Below are 19,214 nucleotides of genomic sequence, written 5' to 3' on the forward strand. Positions count from 1 at the left end.
AAGAGATCAACCAAAGGACTTGTATGCATATAAGCATAACTAATGGACACAGACGGTAGGGGGGTGAGGGCATGTGCTGGGGAGTGGGAGTGGATGGGGAGAGGTCAATGGAGGGAAAAGGAGACTTATGGAATACTTTAAACAATAAAGAATTAAAAAAATAATGATTTGGAGAAAAAAACATTCTTTTGAACATATATTTCTAACTCTGTACGCTTGATCCTTTGTATGGGTTTCAACTGTTTTCAGGATGTAAAACTTTCTGAAGATGGGGTTATTTTAGAATTATTGTCTTGACATCATTATATGTTACAGTCCTCTGTGTTTTTTTTATAGATACATAATTATATTTTATTAACTGTGCTCTTCTTTATAGGGTGTGGTATTTAGTCTGAGCCTGAAATGGAGAGGGTGTTATTCAATTATGTCTTAATCTGTCTAGAATGCCTTTCTTCCCATCTTTGCATGAACCAAACTGCATCTGTCCTTCACTATATATTGTAAACACTGGTTTCCCCCATGAAACTCCCTTTGACCTTCTCTTGCTTGGATGTGCATTGAACACAGGCTCAAGAGGTGGTCAGACCTGGTTCTGTTTGTGACTCTGCGACGTAGTATGTGGGTGAGATTCTTTTAACTTTTGTCTCTGGTTTCAGCTTCTCATTTGAAAAGTGAATCGTTTTCCTCTTCCTTCTCACTCCATCCATCTCCACGTTTCCCTAAGAGACCATCAACTGTTTTTTTGCTTTGTACAGAGTGAAGCAAAAGTCTGTTTTAAATGCAGTTTTTACTTTAAGAACTTCAAATTATAAATGCAATAAACTTACAAAAATATAATTTGAAATGTTATCACAATTTCTTTTTTTAATTTTTTTATTTATTTTTTATTGCTTAAAGTATTACAAAGGGTATTACATATGTATCCATTTTATCCCCCCGCCCTAGACAGTCCCCTAGCCTCCCCTATCCCCCGGTGTCTTATGTCCATTGGTTATGCTTATATGCATGCATACAAGTCCTTTAGTTGATCTCTTACCCCCCTACCTCCTGCCCAACAATTTCTTATACAATTAGGTAGTTTGACAGTTTTGAACAGCACATTTTTTAATTTTAAGTTTCCCCCCCCAGATCCTCTGAGGATGTCAGATTTTGAAACAGACTCAGGAATTTAAGCACTCTGCATTTCAGCCGTCTGTCTCCTCTTGTCTCTGTTTCTTTGTCTATATATTTATTGTATTCACAGATTATTTGCATAATATTTATGTTTCTGTATGACAATTTAATACATATTGTTTGAATAAATGAATTGGTGTTTTTCAGAGACCAACAAATTGGGTATGACAAAGCAGGAGAGGAGAATGACTAAGCCTTAGTAATAGATTTATTTTGGGGTTGATTCACATACTCGGAAAAAGAGGGTGGTCTGAAATGCTTTCACTGCTTCTGAAATCATCTCCTTTTGCTAATGAGAAACTGGCTTTCTAGGTTGTGTTAAATTTCTTGAAAGAGGCTTCCATAAAGTCAATCCAAGTTTGAAATCATCCAACAAGATATTCTTTTTTGGCCTAAATTCTAAGGACTTCTTTTCTGAAGAGTTGCATCTTATGAAACCCAGGTTATTGCCAGCCAATTGGACACTCTTCAGTTGCTTTGAAAAGTGTACAAGGGGTCATGCTTTCTCTCTAATAGTAGAGTTTTAATGGTGGTGTATGGGCTCCTGAGATGTGTGTGTGTTTCCCTAGGGGATGCAACTCCTAGTTTCTCTGCCCCATTTCCAGTTTAACGTTTACATTGAGATTTGTTGCTAAGCTCTGCTAAAGGCATTTTTGATATGCATTTGAGCTGGTGAAGTGAAATAAATTTCTAACTCGTTTCTTTGAAGATTTATCAGGCAGTTTTGTTGATGTTTCTTGCTTCGTTTCTCTTGCCCATCACAGAAATAAAATTCCAGGCTAGGCAGCAGCCAAGGCCCTGGATCTGCGTGAGCATGTCAAAAGCATTCTAAGAAGAACAAAATATTTAGAGGAAGAATTTGGAAAATCAGCCTTAAGGGATTTAACACATTTTTCTTCTAATTCAGTCCCGTGTTTGTCCCTCTAATGGAGAAAGGTCATTAATGGGTAAGATTTACTGAGGCAGGAAAGGCTTTCAGAAACTAAATGTGTTTCGGAACTCCAAATCTAAAGAAAATACTAGTTGGGGAACCAGAAAGAATATATTTAGACTGTAAATTATACTCACTAATTTAATTCATATATAACGAATATAGTTATATGTAAGTTAACTAATTGACTTGATAATGGAGAGTTAACAGAATTCGAGACTTTTGGAGTTCTGTATAGATTTCTAGGAAGGCAAAATGATAGATCAGAATAGCATGACTTAGATTTTGAGATGTCCTGCTACCACTTTGCTAGTATATTTTCACCTCCCTGTTACAGAGACCTGGGCCAAGGTCATAATTGTTGTGGTGTGGAGGGCAGTTCTATACTACCAAGTGTTCCAAAGCTGTTACATTTTTAATCTCATAATCGAAAAGCTGCAGGCTAATTCCTGTACTTTACTGAATTCCTGTCTGGGGTGTGTGTGTGTGTGTGTGTGTGTAAAGAGTAAAATGTGAACTTAAGGCTTATTGAAATATGAAATATGAATCTTTTTTCCCTCATTAACAATATCACAAAAATTAATAGAAAAGAATTTTGATGAATTTTGGAGTGTTTTTGAAATGTTTGGATTTGATTATCTTTTACAAGCCAATATTTTATTTTATATTGGACTCAAAGATCAAAGACTATCATAGAAACATTACCTCATTGATTTTTATGAACATCTCTGTATGGTGGGAATCTTTAAAATTTGATTTCATTCTATATTTGATAAAATTGAAAGATTTTATTTATCATTTGATAAGGGGATGGGTACTTCATTCTACTTTATACCTGTTGAGGACCCTATATAGTATTAGATAATTTAATATGTTTTTGAAAATAAGAAAGCTAAATACCTAGAAAAGAGGTTAAGAAAAAAAATACAATGTAATATTATCCCTTAGAATTTTTCTTATTTTATGGTCAAACATCCTTAAATTGTATGAAGGTTATGAAATTAACAGAATTTAATATTTATGACATGTATATTTGTAGCATTAAAGAATAATAGGTACGGCAACATTTACAAAAATAAATCTTTTGAAAGTAGTGGGACAAGTAATTGGATTTATCAAGTGCTCTGAACACTGACTTTAATATATTTATATTGGTGGACTGGTATAGGCTCTCTGCAGGTTGATGTATCTGGTTGCCTTATATTCTGTGTATAATCTGAGCTCTGTCCCTCTGGGGTGTGATGGTCAAGGCTGGGATATTCAGAATGTGTAAGCAAGTCCTCTAGGTTAATAAATGGCTGATATGTGGCATTGATCAGATGCAGAAAGCCTGCAATCTGACTGCATCCGCATTGTGTTCATCTGCATCTGCATTGTCCTCTCTGGAAGGAAGGCCTCTGCTTAGCACAATTAACATCAAGAAGTTTCTTAGAGAGCAGCTTTGTTTTTCTCCAGTTGTCCCCTCTGTGTCCCGGAGTCAGTCTCCAATTACCCTATGGATCTATAGAAGTGCACTTTCCTGAAGCTGCTGCTATATTTATTCCAGGAATGACCTTTTCATTACAAACTCTCCTTCCAGAAGAGAGTAAGGACCAAAGACGCCACAGACATGGGGAAGTGTCAGGGGTGAATTTCACATTATGCTGTTAGAGCTGAGTGAGGAGATCTGGGTGGGAGGAAGCCCCTTCGGATTGATGGATGGAGGGCAGGGCACACTGGGGCCTCCTCTCTTATTATTTTGCTGTTATCATGCGGCGGGGGGTGGGGGGTGGGTGGGTCTCGCGCAGCCTGTTGGTATGGACGCTAGTGGAACCAGCAGTGTGTATATAACAGTTTTCTGCACTGTTCCAGGTGCTCCTTGGGCAGCTTTCAGAACTACTTAGGGGTTGTTAACAGATTGCTTTGTAGGACTTAAACAACAATGACTCTTGCTGGTTGTATTAGCGTATTGGTGAGCAATTGAAGAGGATATGATTAGAAGTAACAGAAAGGGTAAAATAGATGTCTATCTGATTTGTTCATACATATACGATACTAACAACAATAACAAGAACAAAGAAGAATTGAACACCAGCTCTTTGCCAAGTATTTTCCACTTATAGTCACTAATCCTCACAATGCCCTTATGAGCTGGGTGCTATTTATCCACATTTTACATATGGGAGTTTAGAGGCCAGGAGCCCTTATATGACTTACCCAAGGCCACAGGCTAGTACATTGGGATGTGGTCTATTTGGTTCTAAAGCCCTTTGATCTATTTGTTGTACTGCCAGGCCTCCTTATAGCCAACTAAATAACCCTGCCCATCTTCAAGAAGTTCAGGATGCTTTAGTTTTTTAAGGTCAATTTTCATTTGTGCCTTGAAAAATGAATTTGTAATTATTTTTTAAAAATACTGATTTTTCTACTTGCAAAATATATAGATCATATTTATGGAACAAGATCATTCAAATCTTGCCATGTCATTCTTTCTATAGGAAATAGGGTATGGAATTGACTATAAGCCTTATGCTATACTCATACTAAACCTTGAACTAGTTTTTGTTCTGGAAGGCATAGAACTCATATGAAAAGGAGGGAAATAATGAATTTCTTAGTTTTTAATGGATATTTTCGATTTTTGTTTTGAACATGCTGACATTTTTATTATGCTGAAATATTACTTAAAATGCAAGTCTATATTGCATATGATAGTTCTATCCTACAAATGTGGATTTAATGGCTGCTGGCAATATACCGATGCGTGGGAAAGGTGCCTGAGCCTCCCTGTGCTGCATAAATGTGTTAGCGGGCTCCATAAATGCTGGCCGTCAGCCATGACATTCTTCATTAGCTGGGGATCATTGTGCCTCATGGAGTCTACCAGTAGCACCATTTAAAACTCTCTGGGATAGAGATGATCTAGTATAGCATGCTTACTAAAGGTCCAGTGTCTCATACTTTTCCCTTCTCTCTCTTTTTCCCTCCCACAGATGAACACAATGACGTGCAGAAGAAGACCTTTACCAAATGGATAAATGCTCGCTTTTCAAAGGTAACCAAGACTTTCCAAAACCTTCTGATGATTCAAATGCTTCATTCTGATTGATGGAGCTTAGTGGGAAGTACAGTGAATTTTCCCCATGAAATGTGATCTAACAAAAAATATATAGATACACATATTCTTCTTTTATTCTCTTCTAAGATAGGTTGAAGTGGAAATTCTGGTATAAATAGTTCAGGGTGCAAATGGCTCTTTATTTTCACCTGGCAGTCTCTGGACATTAAGCCAGTAGTTCGCTCTTTTTGCCTCTCTGAATCCTGGGTACATTTAGGAAATGAGTATATCATTGGGAAGATTTTGTGTTCACTTAACTAAAAAGATGATATAATTTTGCCTGGTTAGGATCAAGTTGTTATCATTCAGGCAGCCATTCTACCTGTGCAGAAAAGTTTAGGGATTTTTACACTGGTTGTGGCTAATAATGCTTATCTACCATGTTGTTCTTTTCTTGTGAACTTTCTCAGTTTTTCCCCCAAAGTTGTATTCTTTCCCAGTATTTCTTACCACTTGGATTATAATCAAGGTTTTGATTTATATTTTGCTCAAGGGCAGAGTAAGCTGAAGAGAGGAATCGCAACACTATTTTTTAAACTTGTCCTAATAGAGTTATCCATTGGTTATTGAACTGGTTCCCTCCTGGGGCCTCTCTGGGTAATCCAGGGGCTACTGGAATTTTGTTCTCTGAGTCTGAGATGAGAGGAAAATTTTCAGGTTAGTGGATTGTAGGATGACACTATAGCAAGATGAAAAATAAACCTTTCTCAGAGAAATGCCATTATGGTATTTAAAATAGTATGAAAGCTATTTTAATTGAGTTATTTTTTTTAAAAAAATTTCTACTTGGGAAGGTTGCAGAGGTTAGGAAAATAAACATTGCTGTTTCTTTGAAACAAAATGAAAGTGTTTTAAGTTACTTTGAATAGCAGTGCAGATAAAAATTGTTCCACATCCCAATGCTTAAAGTTGGTTTTTTGATTGCAATGAATTTTTAGGTTTTGCAAGTTTTTTGTTGAGGGAAATTTTATCTTGCCTCTGAGAATGTAAGGAGCGTGAAAACTGTCTGACAGTGACAGAAAGGGTAAGCATATAGAAGTGCTTGAACAATTGGTGGTTTTCTGTGTAGGATTATTCCAAAGCAGACAGAGGTATTATTATTATTATTTTTTGGTAAATTTTAATTTGTTTTGTTGTAGAGGCACAGGTAACCTTCAGGTGCCTTTGATTGCCAGTGGTCTCAGGATAGATGATTTTATGAACTTGATATTTAAAATTGCACACTTATAATGTATATATTATTTTGTAACATTAGATCAGGGCTTTTAGTCCCATGCAAATAATTTGTTCCAGGAGGCTTGTAAGTATTGCCAGGACAATGAAAAGCCCAAGTAATGTTACCACTCAGTAAAAGTTGAAGTTATGTTAAACTGACACGGAAGTTAAAAGCTTGTTTTATTTGGAGAAACAATATTAAAAGTTGAGCTGATGCTGGAAAAAATTTCTTTTAGATTACTTCTAATAAGAAATAGATGTCAAAAAAGGAATTTGGATGAGTCTAGAACAAATGTATCAAAGAAATTATGAATATTTGGATATAATGAAGTAGAGGAATATGTTAAACTTCATATACTATATATATATGTGTGTGTATATATATATACTTATTTTTTATTTTTTTATTCTTTGTTTATTCTTTATTCTTTTATTTTTTGTTTCTTCTGGCTGTCTTAAGTCCATAAGTCTGACTGCTTCCATACTGGTGACCAGGAAAGGAACAGACTGGGAGATTCCCATAGACTCCTTGCTCGGCTTAACTCCCACAGAGTTGGTGTCAGGTTGTATTTGAGCATGGTGTCACTAGGTAATCGAGAAGCTAGCACAAGGAAAAAATCCTGTTGAAGGAGATGAATTGTATGTCACTCCTACTTTATCCATGCCCTTTGGTATATCATGGTGAACTTTAAAATAGAATTCTTGATCAAGTCTGCTGCTTTCCTGTGGTGTGGGCCCCTCTGGAGAAATAGGGCCAGTCCCATGTGGTAGGAAATCCAACAGACCCTGATGGCATCTTCTGCCATTTAGGAATTTGCTTTAAACTCCTTCTCCAAACATTAAAAACATTGTGGCTTCCTCCCAGTCCAAAGTTTTGAATGTCAAGTCTTTGTTGATTCCAGTACCCTATATATTCAACATTGTCTCTTCCTCTCCATATTTATCGACACCTTTTGCCAAGTCAGTGTTATCTGAGTTAGGAAAATCTGTGAAAGACTTTAAGATTGGCAGAAAAGATAAGTGGGAGCCCTGCCAGCTAATCTCTCTGGGTTATCTACAGTCCATTATTTTTGAGTTGCTCTGCAACTCTGTGACTTGTAGATAGTCATGCAAATGATACATATTCATAAAAATGTAAAGTAGCTTGGGATGCAATTGATTATTGCCCCCTGGAGAGACCTGTTTTTCACCTATTAAAAATTTATTTCACCTTTCCTTTACATAAACATATGGCATTTTGAATTCTACTTTGAACCAGTTTTAACACCTTACTGGTCCCCTCATTAATTAATGAGTTGAAGTCTTTGACACATGTTAATATTACATTTGAATGAAATCCACAACTTTACCTTTTTTAAAAAAATTATGCCTGAACACACAGACCACTGTAATACTTTGCCAACTGCTTCTTCCTTTCCATGCTTCATTTTAACCATCCCCTTCCTTTCACTTTCTACAGAGTAGCTGGAGTGATCTTACAGTGTAAGCCTAATAATCTCTTTTTTTTTTTTGGTAAAATCTTTCAATGGCTGCTCATTGTTTGTATTCGGTTTTTAAGGCCCTAAATAGTTAGCCCCTCTCCCCCAATTTACTCCTTATTTCATTTTATTCTACTCTTACCTCCTAATTATGCTCTAGCCACATAGTCTGTGTCGCCCCCACCCAGGGTCTTCCCATGGCTTGTCCACAACTCCTTCCTCCATCATTTCCTGGCCAACTGCTACTCTTCCTTGCCTGAGCTTAAATGTCACTTACTCAGGACACTTTCTGAGCTCCCGAAGTAGGGTGGGTAGGCTCTATACCGGGGGTGGGCAAACTTTTTGACTCGAGGGCCACAATGGGTTCTTAAACTGGACCGGAGGGCCGGAACAAAAGCATGGATGGAGTGTTTGTGTGAACTAATATAAATTCAAAGTAAACATCATTACATAAAAGGGTACGGTCCTTTTTTTTTTTTTAGTTTTATTCATTTCAAACGGGCCGGATCCGGCCGTAGTTTGCCCACGGCTGCTCTATACTCTTAAAGTGTTACTTTTGAAGCACTCATCATAACTGTAATTTAAATAATTGTATCTGAAAGTGTTTGTCTCTCCTCTCCTAGACGGTGGTATGTTCCATGGGTGCAGGGTTGTCTGTTTTGTTCACTGAAACAACTTCAGGCACTCCGCGAGCATCCAGTGGGTACTTATAGACGTAATAAGTAAATGAATGGCAGTGACTGAAACACACATTTAAATGCCTAATACTATATATCTATAAACCAGTTAGAAGCTGATTGGAAAGAGATAGGATGTGGAAATGAGAGCAAAATGGCATAAACTGTATTATTTCATGGATTTGAATGCTTCGGGGATTTTGCTGCATTTATTCACAAAAACAAACAAATCCAACTATGCAAAGGTTTCAAAATATCTGTTTGATACTTACCTGGTTTCTTGGATGTGTGCTGCAAAGTTTATTAAATCACCATTTGGATTTAATAGGTATCATTTCCTTGTCTATTGGGTAGGAGTCTTCAAATAGGATCCACCTATAAATTTAGAGTGAAGAAAATGAGTTTTAAAACATAAAATTGGCTTAATTTATTCCTTGATAAAAGAGACTTGGAAAAGAGCTTGAGAATACTGAATACTATGGAACTAAAACCATATTTCAATTTTTAACTATATAAAAGAAATATGATCGCTAAGACAGCATTCACTATATATATATATATATATATATAAAATTTGCCCTAAGTCCTTGTTAATATCTCACCGAGTACACAGTGCTTTGGAGTTTGGTTATCCTGAGAAGTCACACAGTATAGAAAAACGTATGGTTGTTGGATTTTGAAAAGTTATGTAAAGCTCAGAAGAAGATGATTATCGAAAGGAGCTAAGAGTTAGGAAATTAAGCACTTCTTGCTGGATATGCATTTCTGACCTCTGGCAGATTATTAGCCAATTTTCTCAGGTCTCTTAGTTTTTATTCCTCTAGCTATGAGACACACTTGATCATAATTGCTTGCCTCATATTACTAAGAAATAGAGAGGCATTATTGTGAAACGTTATGGAAGATTATAATTAGAAATGCTAAATTAAAACCCTCAGGTACCCCAAACTTGTGGTATCCCTGGCCTGTGCTATTATATATATTTTAAAACAGAAATGGAAGAAGAAAGCATTGGCTCAGTAAGCCCACTTGATTCCATTTTCTGGTGGGTAAAGCGTGAGTGTTTTGTTCCCTCTAATTTGAAGAGCCTTTGGTTTGTTAGTGGGCTGGTCTCCTGGGGGACCAACCTTGTTGCTTCACTGTTGGGAAATGTGTTCTGACTTTAAGCCTGCATTTTCTTTGGATGACTTTCAGAGCTTCTCATCTGGCAGAGCTGAGATGTACAAATTGCTGAAGCTCTTTATCGGTTTAGTGAGGCGATTCTCAAAAAAAAGGTTTAACACATAAAGGTTAGAGGTAGAAATGTGCAAACTTAAAAATGCTGAACTTGAGTTGGGCATATTTCTGCTTTTCCCCTTTTGAAAACAAAGGTGAGCCAAGTTTTCATTTAGTTACTATTCCAAACTTGACATTTAAATAGATAGAACAGAAAAGGGGGAAATCTGGAACATTTTTTTTTATAGGTTTCAACGTGAAGAGCTATTCAAATGTGTTCCTTTTGGAGACAGCGGGACGTTGCTGTTAGTGGCCTATCGTTTTCTCCTTTTTTCATCTTAGAAGTTGATAGTCATAAAAATAGAATTGGGAAAAGATGTGTAGGGAGGTTTGTAGAGGAGGGAGCAACAAAAGCATCCTGCAGGTGTTTAAGCCTTTTTTAAATTCTCATTAAGGAGACTGTCCAGGCTTCCTTGTGTGACAGTAAATAGCATTTCCAGTAGAGATTTGAGCTCCACGGTTACACACTGGGTCTAGCATTGATTTATTTTCATGAATATGTGTGTGGCATATAAAACACTCAACTAAGTGTCTTAGGGGCCATAACCATTCAAGTGGCCCCTTAAGAAGTTTCAGTTTATGTTTACTCACCAATACCTCTCAAAAGCAAACAATAAAATGTATTCCATATTCCTAAACAGCTTCCAGATAGGTTTTGGCTATATTATATAAGTTTTCTTGTTTTGTTTTCATTCTGTTTGATTTTTGTTTGTTTGTTGGTTGGTTCCAAACATTACACTTGCAAAAGTCACTTTCACCTGGTTACTCTGATGAAACTAAAATAAATACCTAAGTAAATAATTAAATAAAAAAATTAAAAATTTAACAAGCTGTATTTTGTGCATATTGAGTACTTAAATGATTTTGACTAAGCCTATTCGTATTTATAGTTGTTAAATACATTTGGTATTATAGGCTGGATCTTTGTAATCAATGATCAAGTTTTGGATTAATCTGCTAAGAGGAAATGCCTTTTCACCCTTCACCTAGAAAGCAGTGAGCAGAGCCGCCTACTTGTGTCCTTCTATTCAGCCTGTGTGAACCCTCTCCCCCAATTTCGCCCACTCTTCCCCTCCAGGATCACTATACTCTCTCCTGTCACCACCCAGGGCCAGCTTTGGGTAAATGCCAGGTTAAGTGGTCCTTGCCCTTTAACTCTCAGGTCCATCCTGCCCCAGCTCTTCCAGTCCTCCTGCTGGTTACATCCAATGAAGGCATTTTAGGCCTGAGGAAGGACCCCCTCTCTGCTGGAGGCCTCCCATGGGGAGGGAAAAGCCCCCTGTCCTCTGACGCCTGGGCCTCTCCCACAGGCTCCTGCATCTTCTGCTGCTGCCTCTCAGGTGTGCCTGAAGGTTCCATTCCAGAATGGCAAATGTATATTCTGCCCCCTGCAAACAAAAATAATTATTTTATTGGAAAATTATTTCTGAACATACGGATCACTGTAATAACCTATTATCTGGTTCTTCCTTTCCATGCTTCACCTTATCCATTCCCTTCCTTCCACTTTCTACAGAGTGGCTAGAGCAGGGGTGGGCAAACTTTTTGACTCGAGGGCCACAATGGGTTCTTAAACTGGACCGGAGGGCCGGAACAAAAGCATGGATGGAGTGTTTGTGTGAACTAATATAAATTCAAAGTAAACATCATTACGTAAAAGGGTACTGTCTTTTTTTTTTTTTTTTTTTTTTTTTTAGTTTTATTCATTTCCCGCGGGCCGTAGTTTGCCCACGGCTGGGCTAGAGCGATCTTAAAGTGTAAGCCTGGGTGGGTTGGCCTAAGCCAGTGTGGGCCAGTGAGCTATAAAAAGAGGATTGGTGAAGAGAGGTGGTTTTGAGGGAAAGAAGCCTTTTCTGTTTAACAGAGCTAGGGGGCACTGGGCCCATTTCCAGTTGTACCTGGCCTAAGAAGCTTTTAGCTGCAATTGCTACAGGTAGCCAGCCGCCACTAACCATGAGGGGAGCCTTACTGGGGTGCTGGGGACATTGTTACTGTTTTACTTGCTAGGGAAATTAAAAAACAAACCTGCTAACAGAAAGGCCTTTATTCAATATAGAATATAAGGAAAACACAATTTATTATTGAATATGCAGTTCAGACTAGTTGCATGCAGGCAGTGGCAAAAGACTAGAAAGTCTGGACAGAATTTCACATGAATATCTGGTAAAGTAGAAGAAAGAGCAGTGGGCACTCATCTCCTGGAGGGACAAATGGATGCACCTTGTGAGGTCTCTCGTCTACCTCCTGAGTGAGTGTTCAGATGTTTGTTATCTTGCATTGGAAGCTTAGAGGCAATTTAGTCCCTGATCAAAAAATTGGGCCTATTATGTTTTACGTTTTTTTACCATTTAAAAATGTTATTAAATTTATTGGGGTGACATTGGTTAACAAATTATATAGGTTTTGGGTAGACAATTCTATAATACATCACCTGTGTATTGTATTGTGTGTTCACCATCTAAAGCCAAGTGCTCTTCTGTCAACATATATTTGACGCCCTTTGCCCTTTTCTGCCTCCCTCCCACCCCCTTTCCCTCTTGTAACCACCATAAACTTGTCTCTGTCTATGAGTTTTTTGTTGGTCTTGTGTGTTTGTTTGTGGCTTTCAGGTTAATATCTCACATGTGAGTGAAATCACATGGTTCCTAACTTTTTCTGTATGACTTACTTTGCTTAGAACGGTCTTCTCAAGATCGATCCATGTTGTCGCAAATGGCAGTATTTCATTCTTTCTTATGGCCGAGTAGTATTCCATTGTACATATGTACCACATTTTCTTTATCCAATCATCTACCAAAGGACACTTCACTTGTTTCCATGTTCTGTCCACTGTGTATAATGCTGCCATGAACATAGGGATACATATATTTTTTCAAATAAATATTTTCAAAATTTTGGGTAACCTGAGGAGGGATTGCAGGGCCTGTTTATGTTTTTAAACGGACACTCTAAGGGAAATGAAGGGGCAGGCAGCTGCCTCTCCTGTAGTAAACAAAGAAAGTGGCACTTTATTTACCTTTACGCTACCGTTGTCAATGCCATAACCAATGCCTCGCCCTGGTGCCACGGAAGCCCATCTTTTTAGGAACCACATTCTCCAAACGTCTCCACTGCTTTGCCAGGTGTGCATACATGGAATCAGCTGTGTTGTCTATTTAGTCTGCCTACAGACCTTGCCTGATGTGCATGTGGAATTGGGGTTAAGTCAGCCAGCAGCCCTTGCCTGGTTATTTGTCCATGGTGTGTGAGCCCCACATATGGGTCCTTACCATTGCAGTTTTATGAGCACTATCTCAGTGACTTTGCTTATCAAAATCAAGGTAACAGTTCTGTTACTTGCTGTATGACTCCTGATGCTCTGAAAGACATATGTGGTGTAGCTTGTGTTTTATAGCATACTGTCATTTTTAAGGTACATGCACATTCATTGGTTTGATTCCTCCATGAATACAGTGTAAATCATTGCTCTGGAGGTAATGTGGTGTTAGTATGTCACCTGAGCCATCTGCTTCTCTTGTTCCCCTCTTTCTCCTTCCTTTTCTTCTCTCCTTCTCTCCTTCCAAACAAACTTCTAAGTGGAATCTTAAGATCTTGTGGTGACCACCATGAATTTTTAAGGATGAATTAAAAATTAAGCCCTATACTCTCTGATTCTTTAAGTGACTATAGCACATCTTGCTAGTTTTCCGTTGTCGAGGTGTTTAAAGACTTTAGGCATTTCATTGAACTCATTCTGCTTTTAGTCAAAAGCTATGCTGTTTTCATTCTTTCACCAGACCATACAGTCTTCATTTCATTGGTTAAGCTACACATTTTATAATTGTGAGGGACCTGAATTGCATCAGTTTACTTAATTTGGCGTAAAGAGAGTGCAAAGAAATACAGGGGAAAAGGGGACCCGAGGGGTGGGCAACCAGAGTTGGTCACTTGCAGCTTCTGTCTCTGGAATCATACAGTGTTGTTGCCTTTTTTATTTTTATTTTTTAAGGTTAAATGTGACTCAAGGCTTGTCTGTGCTCCAAGTTCAAGATTGTTTCTATTACTTTGTGTTTATTAGAAAACTATGGAAACCCTGTCATATGAACGGGGAGGGCGACCTGAACTTGGCATTTCTGCAAGACCAAGCACAAAGGGGGTTTTCGCCAAATATTTGTCTGATTGAATTATTAAACTGTTCTCTCTGTCAGAGAAATCTCTGCAAATATGTCTTTGTAAAGAACCGAAAATCTAAATAAGAGGTTAACTGTCTGGAAGAATGCTTTTATTTTTATTAAACGATGACTTCTGACATTCCCAAACTGTTTCTCAGGGCGGGTCCCGCGTTAGAGCCTGTGAAAGCACCAGCTCTGCTTGAAAGCCATGAGCTTGAGTTCATTTAAATGTTGCCCTCTTTGGGAAGTCATGGCACGTAACTTCCTCTGTTCTCTGCTCACAACTGATTAAGTATTTCCTTCTCTGTATGTTGCAGTTTTGTGACCTCATAATTTTAGTTACAATTTAGCACAGTCTTTGAGGACCTGGGTTCGGAACCAAATTCTGTGTTATCCCATCCAGGTTCTGACTCTCAGTCGTCATGTCACCTCTACGTCTCAGTTTCCTTACCTTAAAATACTATTATAAAGAAACAAATACTGCAAGTAAATCTCTGTAAATCTCGTAGAACAGGTCTGAGTGATTGCTTTTACTATGTTGAAGAACATTGCTTGCTTCCACTCTCTGTTTTGATATGGCCCACGAGCTAAAATGGTTTTTTACATTTTTGTGAAAAATCAGAAGAAGAATAAATATTTTGTGACACATAGACATTATATGAAATTCAAATTTCAGAATCCACAAATAAAGTTTTATTGGAACCCAGTCATCATTCCGACCAGCTTATTTGTTTATGTAATGACTGTGGCTGTTTTCACATTTCAACTGGATAGAGAGGTTTCAGTAGAGACCAACCCCCTGGCCAGCAGCACCTAACCTGGTTCCTCACTGGACCTTTACAAAAGACATTTTCTGACCCCTGCCATAGGGCACAGTGCACTGAATCACCACGCCTGCAGATGTTGCTCTCCGGGTTGTAGGCAGAACTTCCTATTGGGCTTAGGCTGTTTTTTTTCCCAATCCACATCTGGGACAAATTGTGTTTGTCGGGGATATGTAGTATTATGTATTGGTTGGCCATATGTGCGGTGAGCATGGCTGTGCTTTTGTGTAATTTTGAACCATAGTTTTGGATTTGTATAAGCGTTGGTACCTTTTCTGGGAGGAGATTCACAGGTTGTATTTTGTCCTCTTTGGCCGTCCTGCACGCGGTCCTTCTGAAGGTAACAGATGGGAGTGAGTACACACTGATAGTACTATCCTTGGGGGTGAGGTGAGAAAGTGCTAGGATAAGGGGACAGCACAAAGCATATTTCTTATTGATTGCCATTAATATTTGTCTGAAAATTTGAAACAGAATAAAGAAAGAGTTGTTATGGCACGGTTTGTGTTTTAAAGAAAATAAAGGCATTGGCTGCCCTTGTCTGAGTGAGTGACTTCTAGAAAGGCAGGATTGGGTCTCAGTCATCTTTGTTTCAACAGAATGCTCCACAGGGAAACTTTCTCAAAATTTGTTGCTCAGTAGATGAATGAATGAATGGGATATGAGAGAGATGAAAAGAGTGTCTCATTCAGAAAAAATAATGCTACCTCTTAATTAACGCCTCCCACTTCACCATTGAGCAGCAGTGGAGCTTAAGGAGGAATCCAGTGAGTGTTCTGCAGAATTACGCCATCCCATGGTGCATACCTAAAGCACAGGCGTGCTCTCGTATCAGCACATTACTTAGTTTTGAATGGGATGTATCCCTTCGTGAATTCAGGACCTGGAAGATACTTGTCTATGAATTGACACTACCATGTACTCAGGTTCAGAGCTTGCTTTTACATTCCTTCCTGGGATGAAGAAGTGCTTATTTGTTTTATCCATCTTTTCAGACATTGTTGAAATTTTATGGCACCTTTATGACAGTAGAAATATTAAAGTTAAGAGATTATGAGATGAATGACAACATTGCTTATTGAACTTCTGTCATCTTAGTTGTATTTTTGTTTTTTAAATTCTCACCCAAGGATATGTTTTACAGATTTTAGAGAGAAGGGGAGCAGGGGAGGAAGGGAGAGGGAGAGGGAGAGGGAGAGAGAGAGAGAGACAGTGATGTATGAGAGAAACATCAATCAGTTGCCTCCTGTATGCACCCCCATTGAGGATTGAACCGACAACCTAGTTCTGTGTCCTGACTGGGATAGAACCGGCAGCCTTTCAGTGCACAGTGTGTGCTCCAACCAACTGAGCCACACTGGCCGGGGCTATCATTTTAGTTTTTTAATAGATGAGCAAATAAACACAGAAAAACCAAGTAACTTTGCCCAAAGTTATATGGTGGGTAGGAAGCTTTTCTCGTTTACAGTGAGGTCATTGATGGACATTCATAATTAGTTGTAACACGGACAGATATTTACATGTATTTTATTTTATATTATGCTGTTTTATATTATCTTGTTTATATATGGAAAGTGAATTTGAGAAGGGTTCAATGCTGCCCGGACATTATTTAGCTGCCGTTGTCATCATTATTTCCTACAATCCTTCCTGTGCTGAGATTGCCCTATTTGTTTCTCCCATGAACTTGACCTCTATTCTTGTCTCTTCGCTCTAAGACCAAGGTTGTTCACCTCTCCATGAATCTGATTATTTGGTGGCAGGTGACTGAAGTGCACTTTGGTTGGCGGAGGAAGGGGAAGGTAAGAGGCAGCAGGTGACCAGGCCACTTCTGCCCTTTGCTTTCCCTGAGAGCAGCAGGAGGTCTTTAATGTGCAGGAAACTCCCCCTCGCGCTGCCTCCCGAGATACTTCTGCCTCTGGACCGTGACTCCTGCATCATGCAAATCTGTTTGTTATTGCAGTCGGTGGAGATAATCTATGTGTCCCTGACACCATCGCTGCTCACAAAAATGGTAACTGGGAAGAGCAGAGCAGCTTTGTTTCACATACAAATGAGTCATAGTTTACTCTTTACTGATGCTATGCTGAAAACTTGGCCATACTGCTCCTCATTTAGAGTATTTAGAGTATATGGAAAAGCCGCATGTTAGAAATCGTTTGTTGAATAAGAATTACATTTCATTAAAAAAATGTAATGAATGAGGAGGAGAGGAAAGGGGGATAAATGTGAAGTTTCAGGAAACCTCAGATGGCTCTTGTTTTCCTCCTCCATTTCAAACTCAGAGTAAAATTTTGCCTCATATGACTTTACGTATATGTTTTTTAAAGTAAAAAGGGAAGAAAGTAAAATAATTACTGCTTATAAAATATCTTTATTACTGAAAGGATCTAGGATGATTAATCTCTGAAAATTTTTTATTAGGGAGTAATTTGATGTGATGGAATGACACAGTATTTACTACAGTGGACGTTGTAGTTTTTTGGACATCTTCACGTAGTATAAATTATTTGATCTTTACTATAATCTGTGACTCAGAAACAGGTTCAATAGCTGACTTAGATTCACCAGCAAATGAATGGTCAAACTGGGATTAAGGCTGAGCTTCCTGATTTTCTGTGTGGTGATCGTCCCACTGCACACAACTCGTCTGATCACACAGTCAGTCAGGATGGGATGTGCCTGGGATGGGGTGGCATCTCCTGGTTCAAACACCAGAGCCTGTTTCTCGGGGAAGCTGATGCTATTTATCAGTCAAGGATGAGAGGAAGAAAGTTTAAGAATTCTATAAGCTTTATTATTGAAAACACTGAACCGATACTGAACTTCCACACAGAGCCCAAAGCATGTTAATCATTCAGAAATGAAATTGCTAGAAATACAGACCTAGCACCCAAGAGCTGAAATTCATGCTCCCATAATGGAAATACAACAAGACAGCCTCCTGCCATGAGTGTAAGGGCAGTGATGGAATAAGGACCCGCACACTTTTCATTGGCCTCTGTACCCAGGTGTTTGGAAACTCACTTATATTTTTACTTTATCTTCTTATTATTCCTTCTCAGGACTATATACCATTGTCAAGGTATTGACATCTACCAAAGCTTTATTTTCTCCCTTTCTAAGAAATAATGCAATTTAAATCCTTCAGCTCACAACATTTGTGATGAGATCTCAACGTTCTCTGTGTTTATGTTTATTCTTTTGATACAAGGCAAAGTTGTATAGTAAGCTGATCATTAGAAAAAATAAACCATTCCTTTGCCTGCCAGGCATGTATGGAATTTTTGCTGCTGAATTAAGTGGTATTTTACTGTTTCTTATGCAGAGTGGGAAACCGCCCATCAGTGATATGTTCACAGACCTCAAAGATGGAAGGAAACTGTTGGATCTTCTGGAAGGCCTCACGGGAGCATCACTGGTAAGAGGCGTCAGCCTAGAGAACCAGGCCAAGGCGTTGCCTGTCTTTCAGCATTAGTGGTACTTGAGGACCCACTGGGGCTGCTCAAAATGTAAAAGCTGACATACGAATGTTTAAAAAAACTGTTTCAATGAACTTTTTGATAGAACAATATTCAGGCTTTCTGGGAGGGTGCTATATGTTTATCAAAGATAAAATTACTCAAATGTTTATTTTTCTCAGACAGCCCAGTAGAGAATGATAAAGAAGAATGGATACATAAAGAGGGCATAATGTTTTGAATAGCAGGGCATATAGAGACACGGTTAAATGTTATTTAACAAATATTAAAACAAGGCTGTTCAAATGATGAGATTTATTTTTATTCAAATCTTCAGTATTATTTTATTTCTCCATCAAATCCCACTCTGTTACTTTATATGCAAGGTACTGTATACTTACACAGAAATAGCTCTGCTAATGAAGAGGATGCAATCTTATGAACCCAGACTTGAACCCTGGAGGTAGAATTACTATAAAAGGTATAGAGAGATGCACTCCCAAAGATGAATTCCTTTCTTACCAAAGTGTGGGGTGCTGCACACTCCCTTTTGCCTTCCAGATGGTGGGCAGGACTGCAGAAGAGGCTGATCCCTCTCTCAGATAAGATTGCCTGGCCAGTGAGGCAGGAAGATGCCTCCCAGATCACCTTTCCCCGTGGGCTCTTGTAATGCTAGCTGGAACCTGGGATAGCGCCCCCGAGCCCCCCGGCTCTGTCCACCCTAGTGAAGTATGGATGTGATACGACTTCTAAACTTCCCTTCATCCAGGCCAATTTAGAGAAAAGAAGCTTTGTCCCCCAAACTTTGTGCATTGGAATCACCAGGGAATTCTAAAAATTCCAAACCTTTACTGCACCCAGGCTCACTAAGTCAAAGAGGCTCTGGTGTTTTGGGAAGCTCACTGGAGGCTTCAGTGTCCAGGGAAGCTGGG

General features: G+C 38.6%; 1 protein-coding gene across 7 annotated transcripts in view; it reads left to right on the forward strand.

The window, feature by feature from the left end:
* UTRN (utrophin) overlaps positions 1-19,214 on the forward strand; it is a 446,319-nt gene that overhangs the window by 86,432 nt on the left and 340,673 nt on the right. For all 7 annotated transcript variants that reach the window (XM_059700586.1, XM_059700589.1, XM_059700588.1 and 4 more), the window contains 2 exons: positions 5,077-5,138; positions 18,150-18,242. In XM_059700586.1, the coding sequence (XP_059556569.1) occupies positions 5,077-5,138; positions 18,150-18,242 (155 nt within the window). The remainder of the gene's footprint in view (positions 1-5,076; positions 5,139-18,149; positions 18,243-19,214) is intronic.

Source organism: Myotis daubentonii, chromosome 6 (assembly GCF_963259705.1).
Source record: "Myotis daubentonii chromosome 6, mMyoDau2.1, whole genome shotgun sequence".
In the NCBI taxonomy this organism is placed as follows: domain Eukaryota; kingdom Metazoa; phylum Chordata; class Mammalia; order Chiroptera; family Vespertilionidae; genus Myotis; species Myotis daubentonii.